The sequence below is a fragment of the Rhinoderma darwinii genome, chromosome 4 (genome assembly GCF_050947455.1).
Source record: "Rhinoderma darwinii isolate aRhiDar2 chromosome 4, aRhiDar2.hap1, whole genome shotgun sequence".
In the NCBI taxonomy this organism is placed as follows: domain Eukaryota; kingdom Metazoa; phylum Chordata; class Amphibia; order Anura; family Rhinodermatidae; genus Rhinoderma; species Rhinoderma darwinii.
In genome coordinates, this window is record NC_134690.1 from 81,061,104 (window position 1) to 81,087,585 (window position 26,482).

The 26,482-nt window shown below is 41.5% G+C and overlaps 1 protein-coding gene across 2 annotated transcripts in view; it reads left to right on the top strand.

Annotated features, from left to right (window-relative positions):
* PID1 (phosphotyrosine interaction domain containing 1) overlaps positions 1-25,835 on the top strand; it is a 60,212-nt gene extending 34,377 nt beyond the window's left edge. For both annotated transcript variants that reach the window (XM_075861266.1, XM_075861265.1), the window contains exon 3: positions 23,925-25,835. In XM_075861266.1, the coding sequence (XP_075717381.1) occupies positions 23,925-24,401 (477 nt within the window). In that variant the 3' untranslated portion in view covers positions 24,402-25,835. The remainder of the gene's footprint in view (positions 1-23,924) is intronic.
* The last annotated feature ends 647 nt before the right edge of the window (positions 25,836-26,482 follow it).

The following is a 26,482-nucleotide window of genomic DNA, read 5'->3' on the forward strand; positions in this document are numbered from 1 at the left end:
TCATAGGAAATTGTGCAAACTTCCTTTGAACGGGATGTACAGGATTAGAAAAACATGGCTACTTTCTTCCAGAAAAAGCACAACACCTGTCAATGAATTGTCTGTTATTGCAGCTCAACTACATTAACCCCTTAACGCTCCATGACCTACTATTAGGTCACGCTAACTAGAGCGTTCGCGCTACGTGACCTAATAGTAGGTCGTGGGAATAACCGCCCTTTGGCCCCCCCCTGCCGGCACTTTTATGAGCTGTGACAACTGCTGTCTCGTACAGCAGTTGCCGCAGCTCCTTCTGTGGGGACCGATCACGTTGTTCACGCTGATTAAACCCTTAGAAGCTGCGTTCAATAGCGATCGCGGCTTCTTAGGGGTTAAAGCACCATCGATGTCCCGCGACATTATCGCATGCGGCGATGGTTGCTACGGCATACGGAGGCCTAATAATGGCCTCCGGCTATGCCACCTACGGAAGCCTAGTAACTATTTTGGATGGTATAACCCTCTGTCTTACAAGCAAATGCATTTAAATTCAGAAAAATGCTATTTATTCAAAATTTTCTCTAAATTTTGCTCTTTTTCACAAATAAACACTGAATATATCGACAGAATTTTACCACTATCATAAAGCCCAATGTCTCACGAGAAAACCATCTCAGAATCGCTTGGATTGGTATAAGCATTCTGAAGTTATTACCACATAAAGTGAAATATGTCAGATTTGAAAAATGGCCTCTGCCAAAACTAGGCTGCATCCTTAAGGGGTTAAAGTGAATGGGGCTGAGCTGCAATACCACACACAACATGTAGACAAGTGTGGTGCTGTTTTTGGAAGAAAACAGCCATGTTTTTAATCCTGTACAACCCTATGTAGGCTGAATTCTGTTTCATTTGACCTTAGATGAGTTTTTTCTTTGTAGTGTGTAGTGTTGCAATTCTTAAATGTGTCACTACCCAAAAACTACAATAATTTCCTCACTAACATTTTAATAGTGCTGAATCAGTAAGTCATGTCATCTGTGCCATAAGTTTTCTATAAAAGCAGCCAAGCCTGGTCCCAAGGACTGGATCTCGGATTTGGGGTATTTTCAGAAAGCTGCACTACTACCACACCACAAAAACCTGTGTGTTTGAAAGTACTCTAATATGCAAAAGATATGGCAGAATTTAACCCCCATAAAGAATTAGAACGAAGCCTTCCCTTTTCCTTGTAGTTCCTTTGCCACAATCTTCTTCTAGGAGTCATAAGTGAGCGACTTGCCAACTTCCACTTCCTTTTCCAGGGGTTGGCACAGGAGGAGAAACTTTCCAGCAGAAGCAATCTAAGACCGCTTGTGCACGTTTCTGTATAATCATTGTGTTCCGACCTCACAATTAGCTTAATATATAGCTATACTGTGTGTGTGTGTGTGTGTGTGTGTGTGTGTGTATGTATATATATATATATGTGTGTGTGTGTTATAGATATAATAGATGTGTGTGTGTGTATATGTATGTATATATGTGTGTGTGTGTGTGTGTTATAGATATAATAGATGTGTGTGTGTGTATATGTATATGTGTATATATATATATATATATATATATATATATATGCAGAAAGTTCATTCACCACATGAATATACTTTCTACTTTTTCACTATCTATAGAAGTGCTGCCTTGAATTTTTTTTGGGAGTATCTATTGGAGTTGTGGGACACGGGTCACGTGTCCTGCTGAGTCTTTTTTGCACCCTACCTGATTTCTTGACAACAGTGCTGCGCTATATATATATATATATATATATATATATATATATATATATATATATATATATATAATATATATTTAGATTTCACTCCTCAACATTGTGAATGCAACACCAAGAAGAACAAGCCGTAAGGTTATCCAAGTCGAGGAAATAGCAGGTGTTTCGCTAAGATCTGCAAATGATCACATTTCAAAGCAACTAGCTCCAGTCTGTGGCGTGGGGGGGGGGAGCTAGATTAATGCAAAGTTTTCGTCTACGTACCAGTTATCGCCATGTGTAGCAAACTGAGAGGGACGGAATCCTTGAACTAAGAGACCTTGGTTTATCACTGCGGGAGATCACTAGGCGCCTGGGCCGGGATGTCAGCACTGTTCAACGCTGCATGTCCTGAAAGTTGGGAGAACAACGACAAACGGGAATGACTGCAAGAGGTGCGCGGAGGTGAACCTCTGCATGGACGGATCATCTGATTGGAAGAATGACGTGTAGTGATCCATTCTGTACTGCAAGTGAAATTGGACGTCCCTTCCCAAGCCTAGAGCGGCAACCAGTGTCAATACAAACCATCAGAAAGTGTTTGCACGACATTGGGCTACGAGCCAGACGTTCAGTTACAGATGTTCCATTGACCATACGCCACCGCTCTCAAAGGCTATCATGGTACCTTCAAGACAGCAATGGAGGCTGGAATGGAGGTTTATCCTCTTCAGCGATGATTCCGTTTTTTTCCTCTGACGCAATGATCACCAGAGATTGGTCTAAAGACCACGTGAGCTACGCGATGAAGAGGCCTTTACAAGGCAACCTCACACCGGTCCTACTCCCGGGTTTATGGTGTGGGGTGGCATAATTCACGGTAGCCAGACCCCCTAGTCTTCATTTCAGGTACACTAACAGGTCGTGCTACTGTGAACATCCTGCGTGGCCTAAATGTGCTACAATGGCCTGCAGCATCTCCGGACTTGTCTCCCATCGTGCAAATTGGGACGTCATTGGTCGGCAATTGCAAATGGAGCTGCCAGCAGCCAATCTTACTGATTTGTGTGCTCAAGTGCATTTAGCGTGGCATAACATTCCTCAGACATCCATTAACCCCTTGAGGACCAAGCTCATTTTGGCCTTGAGGACCAGACCCATTTTTTAAATCTGACGTGTCACTTTATGTGGTAATAATTTGGGAATGCTTTTACCTATCCAATTGTTTCTGAGATTGTTTTCTCGTGACATATTGTACTTTATGTTAGTGAAAAAATTTGGTCGATAAATTAATTGCGTGTTTGTGAAAAACACCAAAATTAAGAGAAAATTTGAAGAAATTATGATTTTTCCAATTTTAAATGTATCTGCTTGTAAAACAGATAGTAATACCACACAAAATAGTTACTAATTAACATTTCCCATATATCTACTTTATGTTTGCATCATTTTTTGAACATCCTTTTATTTTTCTAGGACGTTACAAGGCTTCGAACTTTAGCAGCAATTTCTCACATTTTTAAGAAAATTTCAAAAGGCTATTTTTTTTCAGGGACGAGTTCAGTTCTGAAGTGGTTTTGAGGGCCCTATATATTAGAAACCCCCATAAAACACCCCATTTTGAAACCTGCACCCCTCAAGGTATTAAAAACAGCATTCAGAAAGTGTTTCAACCCTTTAGGCGTTTTACAGGAATTGAAGGAAAGTAGAGCTGAAATGTTAAAATTTCATTTTTATTTTTTTTTACAAAATTCATTTGTAATAAAAAAAATTCTGTACCACAGAAGGTTTTACCTGAGAAACGCAAATCAATATTTATTGCCCAGGTCCTGCAGTTTTTAGAAATATCCCACATGTGGCCCTAGTATGCTAATGGACTGAAACACCGGCCTCAGAAGCGAAGGAGCACCTCGTGGATTTTGGGGCCTCCTTTTTTTTAGAATATATTTTAGGCACCATGTCAGGTTTGAAGAGGTCTTGTGGTGCCAAAACAGTTGAAACCCCCAAAAGTGACCCCATTTTTTTTAAACTACACCCCTCAGGGAATTTATCTAGGGGTATAGTTAGCATTTTGATCCCACAGGTATTTTGCTATATTTATTGGAGTTAGTCTGTGAAAATGAAAATCGACTTTTTTTTTCTGGAAAATGTAGAAATTTCGAATTTTTGCATGGAATAAAGGAGAAAAAGCACCCCAACATTTGTAAAGCAATTTCTCCCGATTACGGAAATACCCCATATGCGGTAATAAACTGCTGTTTGGACCCACAGCAGGGTTCAGAAGGGAAGGAGCGCTATTTGGATTTTGTAGCGCTGATTTTACTGGAATGGTTTTCGGTGCCGTATCATGTTTGCAATGCCCTGGAGGGACCTAAACAGTGGAAACCCCCCAAAAGTGGGAAACTATACCTATACCATTTTGGAAACTATACCCCTCAAGGAATTTTTCTAGTGGTATAGTTAGCATTTTGACCCCACAGTTTTTTTCCTGAATTTATTGGAATTAGTCTGTGAAGATGAAAAGAGACTTTTTTTTTTTTCGGAAAAAAAACTGAATTTTCTAATTTTTATAAGGAATAAAGGAGAAAAAGCACCTCAACATTTGTAAAGCAATTTCTCCTGATTAAGGCAATACCCCATATGTGGTAATAAACTGCTGTTTAGACCCACGGCTGTGCTCAGAAGGGACTGAGCACCATTTGTATTTTGCAGCGCAGATTTTGCTGAATTGGTTTCTGGGGGCCATGTCGCATTTGCAGAGTCCCTGAAGTACCAGTACTGTAGAAATTCCCCAGGTGTGATCCCAATTTGGAGACTATACCCCTGAAAGAATTAAATTAGAGGTGCATTTTGAGCCCTCAGGTGTTTTATAGATTTTATTAGAATTGGGCCGTGAAAATGAAAAAATATTTTTTTCACAATAACCTGTAGATTTAGCTCATAATTTTTCATTTCCACAAGGAGAATACAGGAGAAAAGACACCCCAAAATGTGTTACACAATTTCTCCTGAGTAGGGAAATACCTCATACAGTGAAGGAAATAAGTATTTGATCCCTTGCTGATTTTGTAAGTTTGCCCACTGTCAAAGACATGAACAGTCTAGAATTTTTAGGCTAGCTTAATTTTACCAGTGAGAGATAGATTATATTTAAAAAAAAAAAAAAAACAGAAAATCACATTGTCAAAATTATATATATTTATTTGCATTGTGCACAGAGAAATAAGTATTTGATCCCTTTGGCAAACAAGACTTAATACTTGGTAGCAAAACCCTTGTTGGCAAGCACAGCAGTAAGACGTTTTTTGCAGTTGATGATGAGGTTTGCACACGTTAGATGGAATTTTGGCCCACTCCTCTTTGCAGATCATCTGTAAATCATTAAGATTTCAAGGCTGTCGCTTGGCAACTCGGATCTTCAGCTCCCTCCATAAATTTTCGATGGGATTATGGTCTGGAGACTGGCTAGGCCACTCCATGACCTTAATGTGCTTCTTTTTGAGCCACTCCTTTGTTGCCTTGGCTGTATGTTTCGGGTCATTGTCGTGCTGGAAGAGCCAGCCACGAGCCATTTTTAATGTCCTGGTGGAGGGAAGGAGGTTGTCACTCAGGATTTGACGGTACATGGCTCCATCCATTCTCCCATTGATGCGGTGAAGTAGTCCTGTGCCCTTAGCAGAGAAACACCCCCAAAACATAATGTTTCCACCTCCATGCTTGACAGTGGGGACGGTGTTCTTTGGGTCATAGGCAGCATTTCTCTTCCTCCAAACACGGCGAGTTGAGTTAATGCCAAAGAGCTCAATTTTAGTCTCATCTGACCACAGCACCTTCTCCCAATCACTCTCAGAATCATCCAGATGTTCATTTGCAAACTTCAGACAGGCCTGTACATGTGCCTTCTTGAGCAGGGGGACCTTGCGGGCACTGCAGGATTTTAATCCATTACGGCGTAATGTGTTACCAATGGTTTTCTTGGTGACTGTGGTCCCAGCTGCCTTGAGATCATTAACAAGTTCCCCCCGTGTAGTTTTCAGCTGAGCTCTCACCTTCCTCAGGATCAAGGATACCCCACGAGGTGAGATTTTGCATGGAGCCCCAGATCGATGTCGATTGACAGTCATTTTGTATGTCTTCCATTTTCTTACTATTGCACCAACACTTGTCTCCTTCTCACCCAGCGTCTTACTTATGGTTTTGTAGCCCATTCCAGCCTTGTGCAGGTGTATGATCTTGTCCCTGACATCCTTAGAAAGCTCTTTGGTCTTGCCCATGTTGTAGAGGTTGGAGTCAGACTGATTAATTGAGTCTGTGAACAGGAGTCTTTTATACAGATGACCATGTAAGACAGCTGTCTTTAATGCAGGCACCAAGTTGATTTGGAGCATGTAACTGGTCTGGAGGAGGCTGAATTCTTAATGGTTGGTAGGGGATCAAATACTTATTTCTCTATGCACAATGCAAATATATATAATTTTGACACTGATTTTCTGTTTTTTTTTTTTTTTTTTATATCTATCTCTCACTGGTAAAATTAACCTAGCCTAAAAATTCTAGGCTGTTCATGTCTTTGACAGTGGGCAAACTTACAAAATCAGCAAGGGATCAAATACTTACTTATTTCCTTCACTGTACATGGTTGTAAACTACTATTTGGACATACGGCAAGGGTCTAAACGGAAAAAGCGCAATTTCGTTTTTGGAGTGGAGATTTTACAAAATTTGTTTTTGACAACATGTTGCATTGCGCTGAGGTACCAGTACAGTGAAAACTCACGAGAAGTGACCCCATTTAGGAAACTACACACTGCCAGGCCCAGAAGGAGCGCCATTTGGCTTTTTGGAGCGCAGATTTTGCTTGGTAGTAGTTTTGTTTAGTGTTTTACTGGTGTTTCAGTTTATAATGTGGGCGCACATGTAAGCTGGGCGGAGTGTATCGGTATATGTAAGCTGTGCGGAGTACATCAGGGTATATGTTAGCTGGGCGGAGTACTTCAGGGTATATGTTAGCTGGGCGGAGTACATCCGGGTATATGTAAGCTGGGCGGAGTACATCCGGGTATATGTAAGCTGGGCGGAGTACATCAGGGTATATGTTAGCTGGGCGGAGTACGTCAGGGTATATGTAAGCTGGGCGGAGTGCAACAGGTCATAATAGGATGATGTAATAATGGGGTGAATGAATAATAAAATTATCCATGGATAGTGACGTACGCTTTGAACCAATCCTTCATGCACAGGTCGGATTTTTCGGTGTAGGAGTCGCACTTCTGTGTATCCGTGGTATTGTACAAAATATCCGCACTCCAGCATTGCCTAATCTTTGACTTCTTCACTAGCCCCATATGTAGCACAGACCCCCAAAATGTCATCGTTTTCGCTGAATTTACAGGGTCTACCAGTGGGGGCTGCAAATGTTGACCTGGGATTTTAATTGAAGAACTGCTGCACATATAAATTAGTCTGGGCTGTCATTTTGGATTATTGCGTTCCAAGAGTCATAACTTTTTATTTTTCCGTTGACTAGCTGTGTGAGTGCTTGATTTTCATGGGACGAGCTGTATCATTTTGGGGTACATGTGATAATTTGATCCGTTTTTATTCAATTTTTTTTGCGAGGTGAGGAGACCACAAAACAGAAATTCTCTCACTTTGTTTTTTTTTATACATTTTTAACGGCGTTCTCTGTGCAGTATAAACAACATGTTTACTTTATTCTGCGGTTCGATACGATTATGGCAATACCAAATTTATATAGTTTTTATATGTTTTACTACTTTTACACAATAAAAACACTTTTTTCTAAATAAAATAATGTTTTAGTGTCACCATATCCTGAGAGCCATAACTTTTTCTTTATTTTTTTGTCGACGGAGCCGTGTGAGGGCTTGTTTTTTGAGTGACACACTGTAGTTTTTATTGGTACCATGAGAACTTTTTTCACTTGAGAACTATGGAGTGGAGTGCTGGCTATTTTTTTAATATTTGAATTGTGGGGCCCGGGAGTCGTGGCCTTGAGGCTTGCACGCACAATTTCCTTGAAAGGATTATTTAGTGCTGCTCTTTGTATTTTCTATCTAGCTATCGCATATCTGTCTGTCTCATATATATTGATTATATAGTATGGTTCTAGGCTGGGGCTACACGATAACTTTGGCCACGACACAGGTCCCCTGGCCAAAAATCGCTTTACGCTACGGAACATAGTGATCTTTGGCCGCGTAACTGTGTCGTGTCCAAAGTCGCCGTGTAAACCCAGCCTAAAACGATACTATATATAGATAGATTCACAGATAGATAGATCGTTACACAGATAGTGTCACGATGGTTGTGTGGACCCACTGGGCCATACCACCGTAGCGGGATAGCAGCTGACCAACAGGATACCAAGTCAAAGTCTATAGTTCCGATAAGGGTACCTGTGGTAACTTCAGGCAGTAACGGTGGTAGGCTCGGATAGGACCTTGGCAGCAGGCAGACACCAGTTGTGGTGTAACATGGAAGGCATAGTATACAGCACAACATGACTCCAACTCTTTAGGCACAGGAACAAGGTAGCACTAAATACAGGTAGCAGGAACGGGAACACTGGGAACTGGAAAACACTAAGGGACTATTTGCAAGACTAATACGGGTAACACAACAATGCTCAGGCAATGAAGGAAGGGGCAGGGCCCTTCTTATAGTCCAGGGTGATCATGGGCTAATTTGGTAGACACAGCAGAATGAAGCGGAAGTGAGCGCTGGCGTCTCCAGGGAGGAGATGCAGGCCAGCGCTCACTGATCCATGGCTGCGGCCGTCAGAGAGTGAGTAATCCCGACGGTCCGCGGCCATGGGTGTCGCAGATACACCGATAGACATACAGATAGAGATATATATACACACACACACGGATGGATACACACAGATATACACAGTTGGGTACACACACTAATAGATACATAAATACACAGATAGGTAGATAGATAGATACACACACACACACACACGTGTTGATGGAATGAATACCGTAGTCGGCTTTGGTATTCATTCCGTCAAAGTGACGGAAACCTTGCACAACTGAGACAAACGGAAACCATTTGCACCGGATCCGTCACCGTTTTAAATCAATGGTGATGCAAACGGAAACCTATGGTTTCCGTTTGTTTGTCAGGGTTCCGTTCTGACGGAAGCTCTGACTGATTGTCAGAACGGAACCCTGAGGCAGATGTGAACGCAGCCTTAGACCTCAGTATGGACAAGCCTCCCCCCCCCCCTACAAATACATACAAACATTGTATAAAAAAGACTTAATTAAAAACAGCCTCCGACATAAAGCCATCAAAGTCGTAATCAATTAGTTGTCCACATATATTATATCAATAGTGTCAAGCAGGGATCAAATATCTAGAATCGGACCCCAATGTGAAAAAAAACACAGATCCTATGTTATGTATAATTGGTACAGGCTGCACTTACTAGTGTTTCATAAGTAATCAATTACCTGTGGAGGGCATGATGGCAGTTTAAATCATACACCCGAGGAAACATTTAGACGCGTTTCGCACCCTTCGGCAGGAGGTCAAGGGTGCGATACGCGTGTCGGGGTGATTCCTCGGGAGTATGATCCAAACTGCCATCCTGTCTTCCACAGGTAATTGAGTACTTATGTATAAATTATTTCATATTTTACTACTTTTACAAAGAAAAAATTGTTTTGTTTCACCACATTCTGAGAGCCATAATTTTTTATATTTTTTCATCGTTTGAGGGCTTATTTTTTGCAGGACGAGCTGTAGTTTTTGCCGCCACTTATTTTCATTTCATTTTTACGCTAAGGTGACCAAAAAACAACGATTCCGGTGTTTTCATTTTGATTTTTTTACACCGTTTACCGTGCAAGTAAAATAATGGTATATTGTAATAGTTCAGACTTTTACAGACGCAGCTATACCAATTTTTTTTATTTTGTTACATTGTGCATTTTTTTTTTATTATTTTTTTTACACTCCTGAAAATGTATCTAACTTTTTTTTTTTATACATTCTATTAGTCCCCCCTAGGGGACTTGAACCAGCGACCGTTAGATCGCTGGTTCAATACACTGCAATACAAATGTAATTGCAGTATATTGTAATTTTTACAGGCTTCTGCTAAGCCCTGCCAGCTTCCACCCCACAAATATTTTTTTTGTTCGTTTCCCAGTACATTGTATGGTACTTTAAATCGTTCTAATAGAAACTACAACTTGTACCGCAAAAAATAAGCCGTCAGACCACTCTATTGACGGAAAAATAAAAAAGTTTTTGGAAGGTGGGTAGTGAAAAAATGAAAATTAGCTTGGACTTCGAGGGGTTATGGCCAAATGCACACATTACGTGTATTGCTGCGGACAATATGCATCAAAACCGCAGGAAATTCGCAGGTAAAAACCGCACATAATGCGGCATTTGATAAATTTTTCTGCGCGGCTTTTACATTTTGATGCGTAAATCAGTACGTGTTCATGCTGCTGGTTTTGGTGCGTTTTTCCTTATAACTAGACAGATACAATTCACAAACTTTAACGCAAGGTAAATTTACATGCTGCAGATTGTAAAATACGCACCGCAGGTTGATTTACGTGCAGAAAAAACCCGTAGCATGTACATGAGATTTTCTGAAATCTCATTTACTTTGCTGGTACCGCATTACGCTGCGGATTTGCTGCACGCCGATACGTGTGGCAAAACCGCACGTAATACACGTAGTTGTATATTGAGCCTAAAAGATGCTCAAAGTTTAAAGAGGACCTGTCACCAGTTCAGCAAAGCCCAATTTCTCCGCTTCCTTCCACAGCGTGATCTCCGATTTTAATGCGAGATCACGCCGTGCAGGGAAGGGGAGCAACTGTATGATATGACGCTGATAGGACAACGTCATACAGCCAACACAGAGACCGCCCCTGTGAAACCTCAGTTACCGCCCCTTTGGCTAGTTTACCTAAATTAGCATAATAAGAAAATGTCTCATAACTTGGAAAGTAAAAAACTATTTGGAATACAAATTACACGGACAGCCGCGCAAGAGATTCGTATGTATTCCAATGTATTTCTGTATGAGCTGGAGACATGCTTTACCTCAAGCCTTGCTCTTGGGTTGTTACTATATTCTAGTCTAATGATTCATCCATAACGGAGTGTTGATGACTCTTCTAAATGACAATAGAAGGTGTCTCCTTGTAACCAACAATTTCTGTGAGCTGCCTATTGTCTCCCCAAAATACTCCAGAGTGCTCTGTTCTGCTGAATAAACCGTTACCAGTGCCATCAGTGGATGTGGTTATGGCAGAGGAGTAAGATCTACAGACACGCCATTGTGGTCATGCTGGAAAGTCTGATGATACGTTCCAGAGATAAACAAGCCTGGTGTACTGAAAACACTCAGCAGTTAGGATTTCCTAGAAAACCTTTTTGTTTTTGGGGTTTTGTTTTTCATTTTTTTGGAGTGTGGACTATAAAAATGTTCCTTACAACTGACCTTAGCATGTCTGCTTATTACACAACACTTGGAACGCATTGCTGCAATTCTAGTGGAATCGACACATTTATATTCATTGTGCGAAATTCAATAACCAGAGAGACCTAGACTGGGAGCGAGATATGTGTCTTATTGAATACTTCACAACCCCCATGCCATGTTGCCTTCAAGAGCTTTCATCACTGTTAGGCCTTGTTCCCAAAGTGCAGATTTTTATGTATTTGTTAAGCCAAATCCAAGAGAAACAGAAGAAATATATAAAGGAAGGCTTCCTGGATCCAATTCAGGTTTTGGCTTAAAAAAAAGATACGTGCAAAATCTGCAGCAAATCTGTACTGTGTGAGCAAGGCCTTTAAAGTGTGGTCTGGGGCCTAGTAAATGAAATAAGTGTTGAGGTTCCAGTTCTACCTTGGACTAAAGTTTAGTAGACCGCCAGATTAACTACTTACTTATGTACATTCTGTCCTAAATGTGTACAATTTCTTCACTCTTCAGGAGATGGAAACAAACCTTGTTTATATCTTTGTATTCAAGGCAGATGTTCATAGGGGAAAAAAGGAAAAGGCTTCATCTTATTCAATTACTAAGGCCCTGTTCACATCAGCGTTTGGCATCCCGTTGTTCTGCTCCGTCAGAGGAGCAGAACAACAAAATTCCAGAAACGAGGGCTCCGTTGAACAACGGAGACAACCGGCGTCCGACGGAACCCATTGACTCTAATGGGTGCTTTTGGGTTACCATTTGGGTGTCTGTGGATTTACCGAAAACGATAGCGCAGTGTGCCTTCAGCACAGATGTGAACAGGGCCTAACACACTGTCCCGTCAAGTTGGGAGATAGAGCTGCTGTGTGTTCTCCATCACCATCAGCAGCAGATAGATCAATCGTGTTCTCCCCGCACAGCAGCAGGATCTGAGACTGCAGCAATTCCAGCCATATTCATGTCCTCCGATTGTAAGCATTACAGGCGACACAGCAGTCAAGTCTAAAACATCTTTAACAACTCGCCATAGCCAATATCGCAGTGTATGGCCGATTTCTCTCATACAACAAATCTGTGATTGTGGAGAGGACCTCTACTGGTTCAACATCCCATAATAACAGAAGATATTGCGGTTGGGTTTTAGCGCTCCATGTCCAGACCTCCTCCAGTTCATTGTCTTCCAATAACGACCACCAAACCTGGGGATGACTGGCTGAAGCTTTCAACCTATTTTAACTATCAGACATTTTAACCTTATTTATTGTCTTCCAATGGAAATGTCTGACCTTCTAAATTGTAAAACAAAGAATATTTCACGTGTGACATTAGAAGTGTTTATACATTTAGCTATCTGTAATGATTCTCATGGAGTAGGTCTAAACATTGAAGCTTTACTGCTCAGGGCTTGTTTGCATGACCATATAATAGTTCTGTATTCTCCTTTTGTGTTACTTTTACAAGATTGGGTCTCCATAGAAGGAATGCTGAACGTTCGATTAAGGATCAATGCTTCTAAAGGAGAATATGTGGCTCACAGGGGCAACATACGGCAGCAGACATAGTGTTTACGGAACCACAGGGATTTTGTGTGCTGACGTACAGGCTCCTTGCACCTGGCTTGGCAGTGTGCAAGAGATCTTGGAGTACAATGCATTCGGAAAGTCTTCAGACCCTACACATCATTCTGCACTCAATACCCTATGATGACAAAGTGAAAACAGAATGTTCGTAATCTTTGCTAATTTCTTGAAGGGAAAAACTAAAATATTGCATTGACTGTGAAAGGGTCTGAAGACTTTCCGAATGCACTGTATGTACAGTTAGGGCCTGTTCACACTGCGTCTGCAGTGTCCGTTTTAAGTATACATTGTAAAGATTTCCGGACGTATACCTCTGACATAAGCCACTGCACAGGCTTCCATATTGGAAAAAAAAAAAAAAAAAAATATATATATATATATATATGTTAAATGTACCATCCCAATGTATGCCAAAGGGGCTTTTGGTATCATCTATCCAGTGAATGGGGCCCTATGGATACTTTCGACCATTTGCCCACTGAAACCGTGTGAATAGACCTTTATACTATGCCAGCTACCAGATGTAGACTCTCCTGTATCAGCCCATTGTCTCATCTCATAATTTCTCTCCCCACATTGCTTCAAATGCAGTAGACACTAGAAGATAAGGATTGTAGATAGGAGAAAAATAACTTTTTTTGAAAAAGTAAAAAAAGTTGGGAACCATAGCGGCTGCTGCTGGTAAGGAGGTTTAGAAATATGAGTAGAATATCTGAAAAACAAAGGTTTTATTATGAGTGTCTACGTGTTTGAACGCCGGACCAGTGTCATCATCAGGCCCAAAAAAGTTATTTTTCTCATCTACAATCCTCTCCAGCGGTGACTTTGTTTAGTCTCCGGTTTTTGTGTACCTAGCTGCAGCGGTCCTAATGGATTTTTCATAATTTGGATAACGGCTTTATACCCCAAACTACTTACCTGAAGATCCGTACCATTATTGGTGCCGTGTGTTTTTGCTACTCTTTCTGGACTAGAAGATCAGGTATTTGTATGTACATATCCGCTCCTGGGGCACTGTTAAAGTTTGCAACAGAGCTTCTGGCTATGGAAAGAGTGGAAAAAGCAGTAGTTAGTTGTATTTTCTGATATTTCCATGTTGATGATCTGTCTTAAAGGGGCTCTGCCACCAGATTATAAATGCCCTATCTCCTACATAATCTGATCGGCGCTGTAATGTAGATGACAACAGTGGTTTTTATTTTGAAAACCATCATTTTTGAGCAAGTTATGAGCAATTTTAGATTTATGGTAATTCGTTTCTTAATGACCAACTGGGCGTGTTTTTACTTTTTACCAACTGGGCGTTGTACAGAGGCGTGACCAATCAGCTTCATACACTTCTCATTGTTCCAGCCCAGCTTCTTTCACTGCATAATCACACTGTAACAATGGGCTGGAACAATGAGAAGTGTATGATGCTGATTGGTCAACGTCATACACTCCTCTGTACAACGCCCAGTTGGTCATTAAGAAACTCATTAGCATAAATCTAGAATTGCTCATAACTTGCTCAAAAATGATCGTTTTTCAAAATAAAAACCACTGTTATCTACATTACAGCGCCGATCAGATTATGTAGGAGATGGGGCATTTATAATCTGGTGACAGATTCTCTTTAAATGCAGCTTGGTATAAGGAAATGTTCTTCTATCTGGTACTCAAGCCTTCTTCCGGTGCAGTAGAGGAAGGTATACGGGTTTAGTCGGTATGTCATGTCTGTGTGCAGAACCTATGTTTTAGTTTTCTTCTTGCAGTCCCTGCTCTCCCCGTGAATGCTGCAGACTGGTACTGCAAGTTGCCTAGCAACTACTCGTCTTCCTATCTGGGTGACTGGCATCTGAGTACATATAGCGGAATACATAAAGCTGCATGAGCAGAAATGATCACAGGAAGATTTGTCTGCTGTACAATATAGAGCCTCGCCATGTTACACAGACTTCGCTTACATCCCTACCACTTAAATGCATGCACCTCTATTATACAGCTTTTCTCTATCCTCCTATAACAGGGGTCTAAAGCCCGCGGGCCGCATGCGGCCCCTGGGGCTGTCATCTGCGGCCCGCAGGACACAGAGCCTCTAGTATCGGCTCTGCTCCGAGACTCTGGAATTCCCTGACATCGCTGTCCACATATGAACAGCGATGTCTGGGGCTTCCCCAGAGCCGGAGTCCCGGGCAGAGCGCTAGTACATGCTCTGCTCCGGAACTCTGTGGAATTCCCTGACATCGCTGCCCATATATGGACAGTGTGTCAGGGTCTTCCCCAGAGCGGAGTCCCGGGCAGAGCGCTAGTGTAGGCTCTGCTCTGGGACTCTGGGGAAACCTCTGACATCGCTGTCCATACATCGACAATGATGTCAAGGGCTTCCCCAGAGCAGGAGTCCCAGTGATGTCAGGAGCACAGCTGGAGTCCCAAGGAAGAGCCTACTAGCGCTCTGCCCGGGACTCCAGCTCTGGGGTTGTCCCTGACATCCCTGTCCATATATGGAGTGCTAGAAGCGGCTCTGCTTCGGGACTCCAGCTCTGGGCAAGCCCCTGACATCACTGTGGCAGCATCTGCGGAGGGCACTGTGGCAGCATCTGCGGAGGGCACTGTGGCAGCATCTACAGAGGGCACTATGGCCTTGTCTAGGGGTGTGTTGCATTATCTACAGAGGGCACTGCGGCAGCATCCACCGAGGGCACTGCGGCAGCATCCACCGAGGGCACTGTGGCACGATCTAAAAAGGGGCTGCCCAATCTTGGCATGTGTGCTAACTGAGCCGCCGGAGTGCATTTAGCGACACTTAAACTGGAAAGCTGGATTATTGAAATAAGCACGTGGAGAAATATCTAATTTTAAACCTAGCGCTATTATTATAGTAATGTAGTATTATTATAGTAATATAGTGTTATAGTAGTTCAAATAACTAATTGGTTAACAATAATTTTGTATTGTATCAAATTTGAAAGTAATGCGGCCCGTCAACTTCCCATTTTTTCTATATGCGGCCGACTTACCCGGCCGAGTTTGAGACCCCTGCTCTATAAGTTGTCAGTAAAGTGAATTGACGGCTTGGTTGAGAGCGAGTCCTGGGTGGGTCTAACAAACAGGACCACCATGATATCGATCACATCTAAGTTGAACTTAGATGTGATCAATGTTAGGGTGTGTTTGACCCACCCAGGACTCGCTCTCAGCCGAGCTGTCCGTTCAGCTGAACTGACAGATTCGGCTACTAGTGAACGATACAGCTCCTATGTATAGAGGATACATAGAAGCTGTACTGGGCAAACTAAACCAAGTTTTTAATTAAAGTCAATTAATTTTTATTTTTAGAATAACCTAAAACATTGATTTAATAATAATTTTAAAAAAAGCTTTCAAAGGTGTGCATAGCATTTAAGCAATTGGTATCCAGAGTAGATTTCACAAGAAATTGAGCAGGATGAAAGCAAGCAAGATAAGGGGAATAGCACGTAATTTAAAGAGGCTCTGTCGCCACATTAGAAGTGCCCTATCATGTACATAATATGATCGGCGCTGTAATGTAGATTACAGCAGTGTTTTTATTTATTTAGAAAAACGATCATTTTTGGTGGAGTTATGACCTCTTTTAGCTTTATGCTAATGAGTTTCTTAATGAACAACTGGGCGTGTTTTACTTTTTGACCAAGTGGGCGTTGTACAGAGGAGTGTATGACGCTGACCAATCAGCGTCATACACTTCTCTCCATTCATTTACACAGCACATAGTGATCTAGCTAGATCACTATGTGCAGCCACATACACACACATTAACGTTACTGAAGTGTCCTGACAGTGAATAGACCTCACTACCAACCAGGACGTGATGTCTATTCAGAATCCTGACACTTCGGTAACGTTTGTGTGAGATTTACAGCAAGGCAAGCGTAATCTCGCGAGATTACACTGTAAACTGTCATTTAAAACGAGATTACTCTTGCTGTGCTGTAAATCGACCACAAACGTTACCGAAGTGTCAGGATTGTGAATAGACATCACGTCCTGACTGGTAGTGATGTCTATTCACTGTCAGGACACTTGAGTGTGTGTGTGTATGTGGCTGCACGCTGTGTAAATGAATGGAGAGAAGTGTAGGACGCGGATTGGTCAGCGTCATACACTTCTCTTCACAACACCCACTTGGTCAAAAAGTAAAACACGCCCAGTTGTCTATTAAGAAAGTCATTAGCATAAAGCTAAAATGATCGTTTCTCTAAATACAAAACACTGCTGTAATCTACATTACAGCGCCGATCACATTATGTACAAGATAGGCTACTTATAATATTGTGACTGAGGATCTGTCCGCTCTCTTGACATATCTGTTTTAGTATTCCACATTAAATAATTTTGAAACCTCTTTTCTTAGAACATTGTACTGTGCCATTCCTCTGTTATTCCTCCTGAAAATGTACACTACCGTTCAAAAGTTTGGGGTCACCCAGACAATTATGTGTGTTCCATGAAAACTCACACTTATATTTATCAAATGAGTTGCAAAATGACTAGAAAATATAGTCAAGACATTGACAAGGTTAGAAATAATGATTTTTATTTGAAATAATAATTTTCTCCTTCAAACTTTGCTTTCTAGCTGTTAATTTGCTGAGGTAATCGTGTAATCGGGAGAAATTTCACCCCATGCTTCCAGAAGGCCCTCCCACAAGTTGGATTGGCTTGATGGGCACTTCTTGCGTACCATACGGTCAAGCTGCTCCCACAACAGCTCTATGGGGTTGAGATCTGGTGACTGCGCTGGCCACTCCATTACAGATAGAATACCAGCTGCCTGCTTCTTCCCTAAATAGTTCTTGCATAATTTGGAGGTGTGCTTTGGGTCATTGTCCTGTTGTAGGATGAAATTGGCTCCAATCAAGAGCTGTCCACAGGGTATGGCATGGCGTTGCAAAATGGAGTGATAGCCTTCCTTATTCAAAATCCCTTTTACCTTGTACAAATCTCCCACTTTACCAGCACCAAAGCAACCCCAGACCATCACATTACCTCCACCATGCTTGACAGATGGCGTCAGGCACTCTTCCAGCATCTTTTCAGTTGTTCTGCGTCTCACAAATGTTCTTCTGTGTGATCCAAACACCTCAAACTTCGATTCGTCTGTCCATAACACTTTTTTCCTTTTATTAGCCAGTCTCCGATATGGCTTTTTCTTTGCCACTCTGCCCTGAAGGCCAGCATCCCGGAGTCGCCTCTTCACTGTAGACGTTGACACTGGCGTTTTGCGGGTACTATTTAATGAAGCTGCCAGTTGAGGACATGTGAGGCGTCTATTTCTCAAACTAGAGACTCTAATGTACTTGTCTTGTTGCTCAGTTGTGCAGCAGGGCCTCCCACTTCTCTTTCTACTCTGGTTAGAGCCTGTGTGTGCTGTACTCTGAAGATTTCCTACAACGGTGTGTACTACTTCCTTCAGTTTCTTGGCAATTTCTCGCATGGAATAGCCTTCATTTCTAAGAACAAGAATAGACTGTCGAGTTTCACATGAAAGCTCTCTTTTTCTAGCCATTTTGAGAGTTTAATCGAACCCACAAATGTAATGCTTCAGATTCTCAACTAGCTCAAAGGAAGGTCAGTTTTATAGCTCCTCTAAACAGCAAAACTGTTTACAGCGGTGCTAACATAATTGCACAAGGGTTTTCAAGTGTTTTCTAATCATCCATTAGCCTTCTAACACAGTTAGCAAACACAATGTACCATTAGAACACTGGAGTGATGGTTGCTGGAAATGGGCCTCTATACACCTATGTAGATATTGCATTAAAAACCAGACGTTTGCAGCTAGAATAGTCATTTAGCACATTAACAATGTATAGAGTGTATTTATGTTTAATTTAATGTTATCTTCATTGAAAAAAACTGTGCTTTTCTTTCAAAAATAAGGAAATTTCTAAGTGACCGTAAACTTTTGAACGGTAGTGTATAAATGAAATAGCAACTACCTTTCCCTTGTTAATTGGGTATGTCCATACACAGGCTGTCAATATATTCACCGATTGGACAGTGTCATAGTGCACAGGGACACACTCCAGTGACAAAGGGGGTGGTAAGACCCAGTTGTTAATATACATTTACACAATACACTTCTCTCCATTCATGCCCATTTGTACCCAGCAAATTTCGCGAGATCACACTGTGCTGTCACATACACCCACATTAACGTTAATGAAGTGTCTTGAGAGTGATCAGACATCACCTCCAGCCAGGATTTGATGTCTATTCACACTCCCGAAACTTCGGTAAAGTTTGTGTGAGCCCACGCTGTGCTGTGTACGTCCCACAAAAACTTTACCGAAGTGTCTGGAGTGTGAATAGACATCGCGTCCTGGCTGGAGGTGATGTCAATTCACTCTCAAGACACTTCAGTAAAGTTAATGTGGGTGTATGTGACCGCACAGTGTGAGCTCGCGAGATCACGCTGTGCTGGGTACAAATGGACATGAATAGAGAGAAGTGTATGACGCTGATTGGTCAGCGTTATACACTTCTCTTTACTACACCCACTTGGTCAAAAGTTAAAAAACGCCCAGTTTGGCATTAAGAAATGAATTTGCATAAATATAAAATTGCTCAAGATAAAATACACTGTCTACATTACAGCGCCGATCAGATTATGTAGGAGACGGGGCACTTATAATCTGGTGACAGAGCCTCTAAATTTCTCCGAAGGCTGAGGACAGTGTATAGTGTATATTATAGGGAAAGTGTATATTAAAGGGTCAGTGTATATATGCGTACTACATTATAATCTATTGCTACTGCTATCCTCTCCTGATAACCACCATATAATAACATCTGCTTTGAATGTGATAATTCGGTTTGGCTTTCAATCTGGCTTTTGGCAAAAACATGACGTTAAACGTCTTCACAGGGCCATGTCCCTTGTCCCCCCGCCTTCTCCTTGGGTGGTCTCCGTGACCATCTGTGATAAACTATGGATTACTTTTAAATGACCACTACAACTCCCTTATTTCCTTCATTTCCCCTGCTCACAATCGCACTTCTCCGGTCTGCTGACAATGCCTCATGGTGTGTTAAGTGGTCATCCAATCTAATAAAATAAGACTGAAAAATATATGAAAGGAAGTGGGATTTTCCGTACTCTGAGAAGTAATATTAGTGTTTGGGGAATAATGCTTTATAATGTGAGGAAATCTACATAAGGTATCCGATCATCCATTGTGTATTACTTTATTATGAAGTTGATTGTTAGCTTTACTCTTATAGCAGTTCTTAAAGTCGCTCCGTCTCCCAGTGGTTGAGCGCTGCATTAGGCTGGTTCACACACACTGATTTTCTTTTTTCCAAAATAAAGTCTATGGTCTGTATGTGTGCTCTCTCATATTAGTGTTTTTGCTTTTTTTTTTTTTCTTCATAATGCACATTTAAAAATGTGGAAATTAAGCTTTTTTTTACATGCGTTTTAAAATGCTGGAGAAAAATTGATAGTTAATGGCCACACGGTTTTGCGGATAATACTCCAATACTACCTGCAAAATCGTGCAGCCATTAACTATTCTTCATAAGCGCTCACTGTATGTTGCCATGATCTTCAGCGATCTTGGCTTAACAATACAATACAGATAGAATAATTCTTAAATTGATGAAACGGAGAGCGGGTCAGGACAGCTTAATGCCAGGATCACACACACCGTTCTGATGCCGTTTTTGTGGACACTAAAGAAAGGAGATACATCAGTCTTTTCTTTTTACCTTTCCTTCCTTTTGGATTCACTTCTGACTTTGGCTAAAAAGCAGAGGCAAAAACTGCATCAAAACTGCATGTGTGATCCTGGCCTAAGGGCTCACACATAAAGGCGGTAGAGAGGCACACGGAGTCCCTGTGCCACCATATGTTACCTATTACTGAGTTATTCTCACTAAGAAGCAATGCGTCCGATTGAGCATGCCACACTATGGAATCTGAGGAATGTAGTGGTCAAAGAAGCCTATGGGTGCTGTATTATTTCCGAGGTTGCCGGGAGCCGTAATACGCTCATATGCATGCAGCCTAAAGGGGATGATGGGGTACAAATAAAAGTTGTATGATAAGCCAAAAGGCGTAGCCAAATAGCATAGGAATGTTTTCGTTGGACAGCACTGGTTTGATTAGAAACTCTCTAGTTAAAGAACCCAACTTTGTTATTTAAACTCCTGTGTCATTATTACCCGTGGTCATCTGGGGGCATGTGAACCAGCCAAGCCCGAGTCAAATCTGGGTCTGGATGATCACGTGGCTCTCAGCAATACTCTGAATTTCTACAAACGACTTGTAAGTCAGATGAAGCAAATTAGTGTTGTTTATGTATGAAATAATTGATTCATAAGGTAGATAAACCTCAGTCTTTTCTGGTTTCTGGGCATATGCCAGTGTTGGGAGAGGGGGGCTGTGGTGCTTTAGTTGTTTTCGCTGCCTTGTATGTGAGTGGCTGACAGTACACACTCCTGCTTTCTACGTCCGCCTTCCAACAAGGAATTCATCTGCGTTCCTGTCCAAATCATTCCAAAAAAATCACGGAGGAGATGCTGATAATGTAAAACGCATGAACTCTCTAGATGGAGATCATCTTGTTGGTCATTTACAGCGTGACACTTTGATGCCTCCAACCAAAACCTCTCCACCACACAACCTGTGTAAATGACCTACAGATGACATTTCAGACGCTTGAAATACGATGGAGACCTTGCCATAATTCACGTACTCTGTAAAGACAAAAGATGTTGTTCTGCTTCCCCCCATTTGGACAAATCCGGCTGCTTTAGATGAATGTGAACATCGAAGACGGGTCTATTGTGGGATAAACATTTTAGTGTGTGTGTGTGTGTGTGTGTGTGTGGACACAGCGCCTCTCCTGTCCATGGGCTTTGTCAGTTATTGCAGCTGAGACCCATTTACTTTGTTGTGAATTAGCTGCAATACCAGACACAGTCCATGGACAAGAGTGGTGCTGTTTCCAGGAAAAAAAAAACAGCCTTGTTCTAATCTTCGACAACCTCTTTTTAAGAAATGGTATTATTCGTGTCCATGGTGTCTAGTACTGACTAGCAGCTATATCTTGTCAATTGTGACAAGCCAGCTAAATATCCCCGTGATTATGAAAATTGCACCAACCAGAGCATTGATCCTTGTGACGATCGATCTGTCAATCATAACCACACAATGGAATTTGTCCTGTAACCAGAATAAAGCTATATGCGATAACATCTGATCATTTATTTGACTTCACCTCTTTAGGCTATAACCATTTGTTGCCTGCTCTGATATGCCTAATAACTGTGCTGCCTGCCTGATAGTTAATGCAGCGATAGTGTGGTAAAGCGTGGGTTAATAGTCAGGGGCAATCAAGTCCGTCTGGTTTTGGAATGTGGAGCTGGATCCAATGTTTTGGCTCCACAGGAGCTCCCACCAGATGTTTGGGTTTTTGACGTGTGTAGACGCTGCGGTTGTATTTTCTAACAGACGAAAGCTCCGCAGAGCAAATTTTAACTGTTTCGCTGCCAGCATCAGAATATTCTTTTGGAGGATCTCCAATAATGTGGCCTGCAGGGTTAATGAAGGCTGTTGTCCCCAGGCTTATATTTATTAACTGAGGAAAGAGATGAGTAGCGGAAACTGACCTAATGTCTGAGTATTACTGGTACAAAAATACTGAACATCAGCAGACGGCTACAAAATCAGCCCAGAACCTCTTACCTTGTGAATGTTACACGGAAAATAGTACAACGATAAACTAACCAGAAGATACAATAAGCGACCATAAGCGTTGTATCTTCTGGTTAGTTTATCGTTGTACTACGAAGTCTTGGCGCTTATTTTCCGTGTAAATGTAGCAAGTTTCGCAGTCCTGCAGTATTTTGACTTTTGTGGCGTTCATAAACATTCCTCGATAAGGTGGACCTTAGGTTTAGTAGTCTCTTAAAAGGAACCTGCCATGTTTAACATACTGCCCTCTGCATGTAGCATGTAATAGATCAGGAGGATTTGAACAGGTTGATGTATAGTATGTGGGAAAACATTCATTAGACCTTTTTAATTTATTAATCTACGCCCCTGGTTATTCTGCTTTTATGAGTCCAGTGGGCGGTCCTACTCAGTGATTGACAGCTCACACAGGGAAAGCTGTCAATCATTGAGGAGGACCGCCCACTAGACTCCTAAGACCAGAGTGTACAGGGATTTAGATCAATAAGTTACAAGTTAAGGTACAAATTTGACTAAGACTTCAGGAACAACATATCACTCGTTCCCCTATTAAACGCTGCATCTTCTGTCTGCAAGGGAGGTTTTCAAAGCACCACTGCTATTCTCCTGCCGACAGGAGGAAATCTGAGGAATTGAAATTGTCATTAAGATGCGGCCTGCCAACTCTGTCTGCTGTACACTGAATGGAGGGCAGTCCGTGCATTTCTCTCACAGCTGAATGTGTTGTCTGGGCTGGCAGAAGTAAACATATCCCTGTTTTGTCACCGTCGCCCCCAGTCCTACAGAAACATCCTCCTGAACAGATGAGGCTTTGTCACACAGGTGACCATGTTCAGGACCTTCTAAAACCGTCCCTTGCAATTTGTGTTCTTGGCTCATAAAGAATTATTTCCCTTACAGACACCAGTGTGATTTGAAGAAGACGTAAATAGCATAAAGTGGTCCTTAAAAGGGATATGGAAATGGGAAATTGGCTTCAAAAACAACCCACCCCCTTTTTCAAAAAGCTTTGGGGGATTTTATTTTTTAAATACCCAAAATGCCTTTTAGCAGCTTTTTTTTTTTATTTTTTCTTTCAAGCATTATTCCACTTGTAGAGATGGATATATTGGGGAAGTGCCCTGTATGCAATGAGCTACAAGTTTTAGGTTTACCAAAGTCATTGATGTGTGGTACTCGCAACTATAGGCAGCAGGTGAATAGTTAATTTGTATATTAAATTGCGCAAATAATATCCCTTAATATCTTACATATTTCATGGATCAGTATGATGGGCGCTTTGTAATTTCTGGTGACATTGAAATAATGTGTAACCTTCTTTAAAAATATGTGTCCTTTATAACAGGCCTGTATATGACATTCTAGCCATTTTGTGTTAGAATATATTGAATATATATATGCTTATGTCTGTTTCAGGTGACGTATCTGGGGAAAATATCTGCAATGGGAGTTCAGTTTTCATCTGGATGTACAGAGCAGCCTGTCATTGAGTTGTGGAAGAAACACACTTTGGCTCGTGCAGATGTGTTTCCTTCCAATGCCATCCTGGAAATCCGTCCCTTCCAGGTACGACTCCATCACCAAGACCTCAAGGGTGAAGCAACTGTGCATATGGACACCTTCCAGGTGGCAAGGATTGCCTATTGCACAGCAGATCATAATGTAAGCCCCAACATCTTTGCTTGGGTCTACAGGGAAATCAATGACGACCTGACCTTCCAAATGGATTGCCATGCAGTAGAGTGTGAGAGCAAGATCGAAGCCAAAAAGCTGGCACATGCCATGATGGTGGCTTTCAAAAAAACCTTCCAAAGCATGAAGAGTGATGGGCGAATCCACAAAGACAGCTCCTCCGAAGAGACGTCTCAAGGGTTTGAATCTGATGATGGCTGAATGGTCTTGGTCCTGTTCCCGGATAAGGCATCTACAGTCTGGAGCAGCAGCAGCTGGTGAGAGGTCTGGATTGGGAATGGGACCATGGAACATTATCTAGGCCGCTTCCTGCAGATATCGGCAGCATCTTCAGTGCTGCAATCATGAAGTGTGTGTTACAATGCTGCTTTCCCAAAAAATGTGACAACACTTGTTCCTTTACCCTCTCCTACTGGAGCCTAATGGATTAAAAAAACGTAACTATCCTACGACCATGTCAGTTGCCTTGGAAATTCAATGATCTGTTCATTCTGGATCATATGGATCACTATTTTGGATGAACTAAAATGTTCAATAACGTCAATCAGCCAAGTCCCGTTTTTAGGTGTCAGAAATTCAATGTTGCTTATAAGCATTTCAAAAGTATATTTTTATTTACACAGCATATAAATTGTATACTGTATTTTTTTTTTGTATTTTACCATGTTATCGTATTTTTAAAACCATATGTGCAACCACTTCTCTACCTTATCAAAATAGTTTTATCCCTGGGCAGCCTGTTAGAGGGCATCCCAGGAGTTCATAGAGGCCAAATCTATGTTTTAGTTTACATTCCAGTCTCTGTTTCGCATTATCTGGACATCTCATTGACATAACCCAGTAGAAGACTCTGTTGTGACCAAGCACTTTACAGATCCCATTCTGCCCCTCTGTGGTACCCTATGGCGCCTTACATAGATGAGTAGGTGGTGACAGACATATCTTTGCTACGAAACCTCCCAAGTTTATAATTTTTTACAACTTCTTGTACATCTCTTGCTTCTAAATCACTGAAGTTTTTATACTACATTATATTGTGCCAAATTTTTAGTTCCAGAAATTCACATTGTTTACTCACAACATAACTTGGGCCATCCCATCATCCGGTCCAGAAAACCTACGTCACCAGCTACTGTCCTGTCTCATACGTCAAGAGGTCATACAGTGGTACGCATATATTCCGAAAAATAAGCTTACATGACCATGACAATCACGTGTTGACCAACGCATGTGTGGCACATCATGCCCGTATCCGGGGTTACCCGACAGAAAAAGTTTGGCAGGTCAGAAGAACGTCATGTTTTGCTATGTCTATTGCACATATTGGATCATACTTTTTCTTTTTCTATCCGGCTCCCACATGAAGGTCTAATAATATCAGATTATGTAAGATTTTGTACATAGGCGTTTTATGAAATGATATCCCTTTAATAAGATGTATGTTAATAGTTCCAATGGTACTTTTTAGGTGCACTGTGAATGTGGCATATCGAGATTGCTGAAACTTCCGGTACATTTTGCATTATTTGTCAGAGAACTTTACCCACAAAACAAGCTATTTTATTTGTCCGTGTCGCTTTTTCATATAAAAAAAAATTGTATTTACAAAAATTAAAATACAGACATTTACGAGAACCGTGTAACGTGTCTTCTGTCCATCTTGGTTATTATTTTTAGATGATGTGAAATGATGATACATCTGTGTAGAGGGCAGTAGTGTTCAGAACATTACAGAGGGAATACCTTTAGTAATACAGCATTCATGAGAAAAATCCCTGTGTGCACATTTTTTGCATGTTTTTGTGTGCGGAATCTGCATTGACAATCTGAAACAAAGCACAGAATAATGCAAACCCTCATTCACATGCAGCATATAACCTCCGCAGCATGACCTATCCTTGGGTGGTACTCGCTGCAAAATTGATGTGTAACACATGGATTTCCCCACAGACCTTGGTGTGGATTTCCAGGCTATTTCCACAGCAGTTTTTTTTTTATGCTGTCTCTGTGTGTGCCTAAAGCCTGTACACGGCATATTACAGCTCTTGTACAAAGCCATAATAGTGCACCTATAGAGTTGCATAGGGCCTTACTGTACCTCGTATGCCTCTGATTTCATATGAAGTTTTTTTTGCTTTTTTGAATTCTGTGCAGATCCGATAGAAAGAAAATTGTGCCATGCTCCATTGGATGCCATATTACGAAGCTGTTTTCCCCTAATATTGCTGCTAGGGTTGAATATCTCCACCATATGGCACACAAAGAAACATACAGATTTGTAG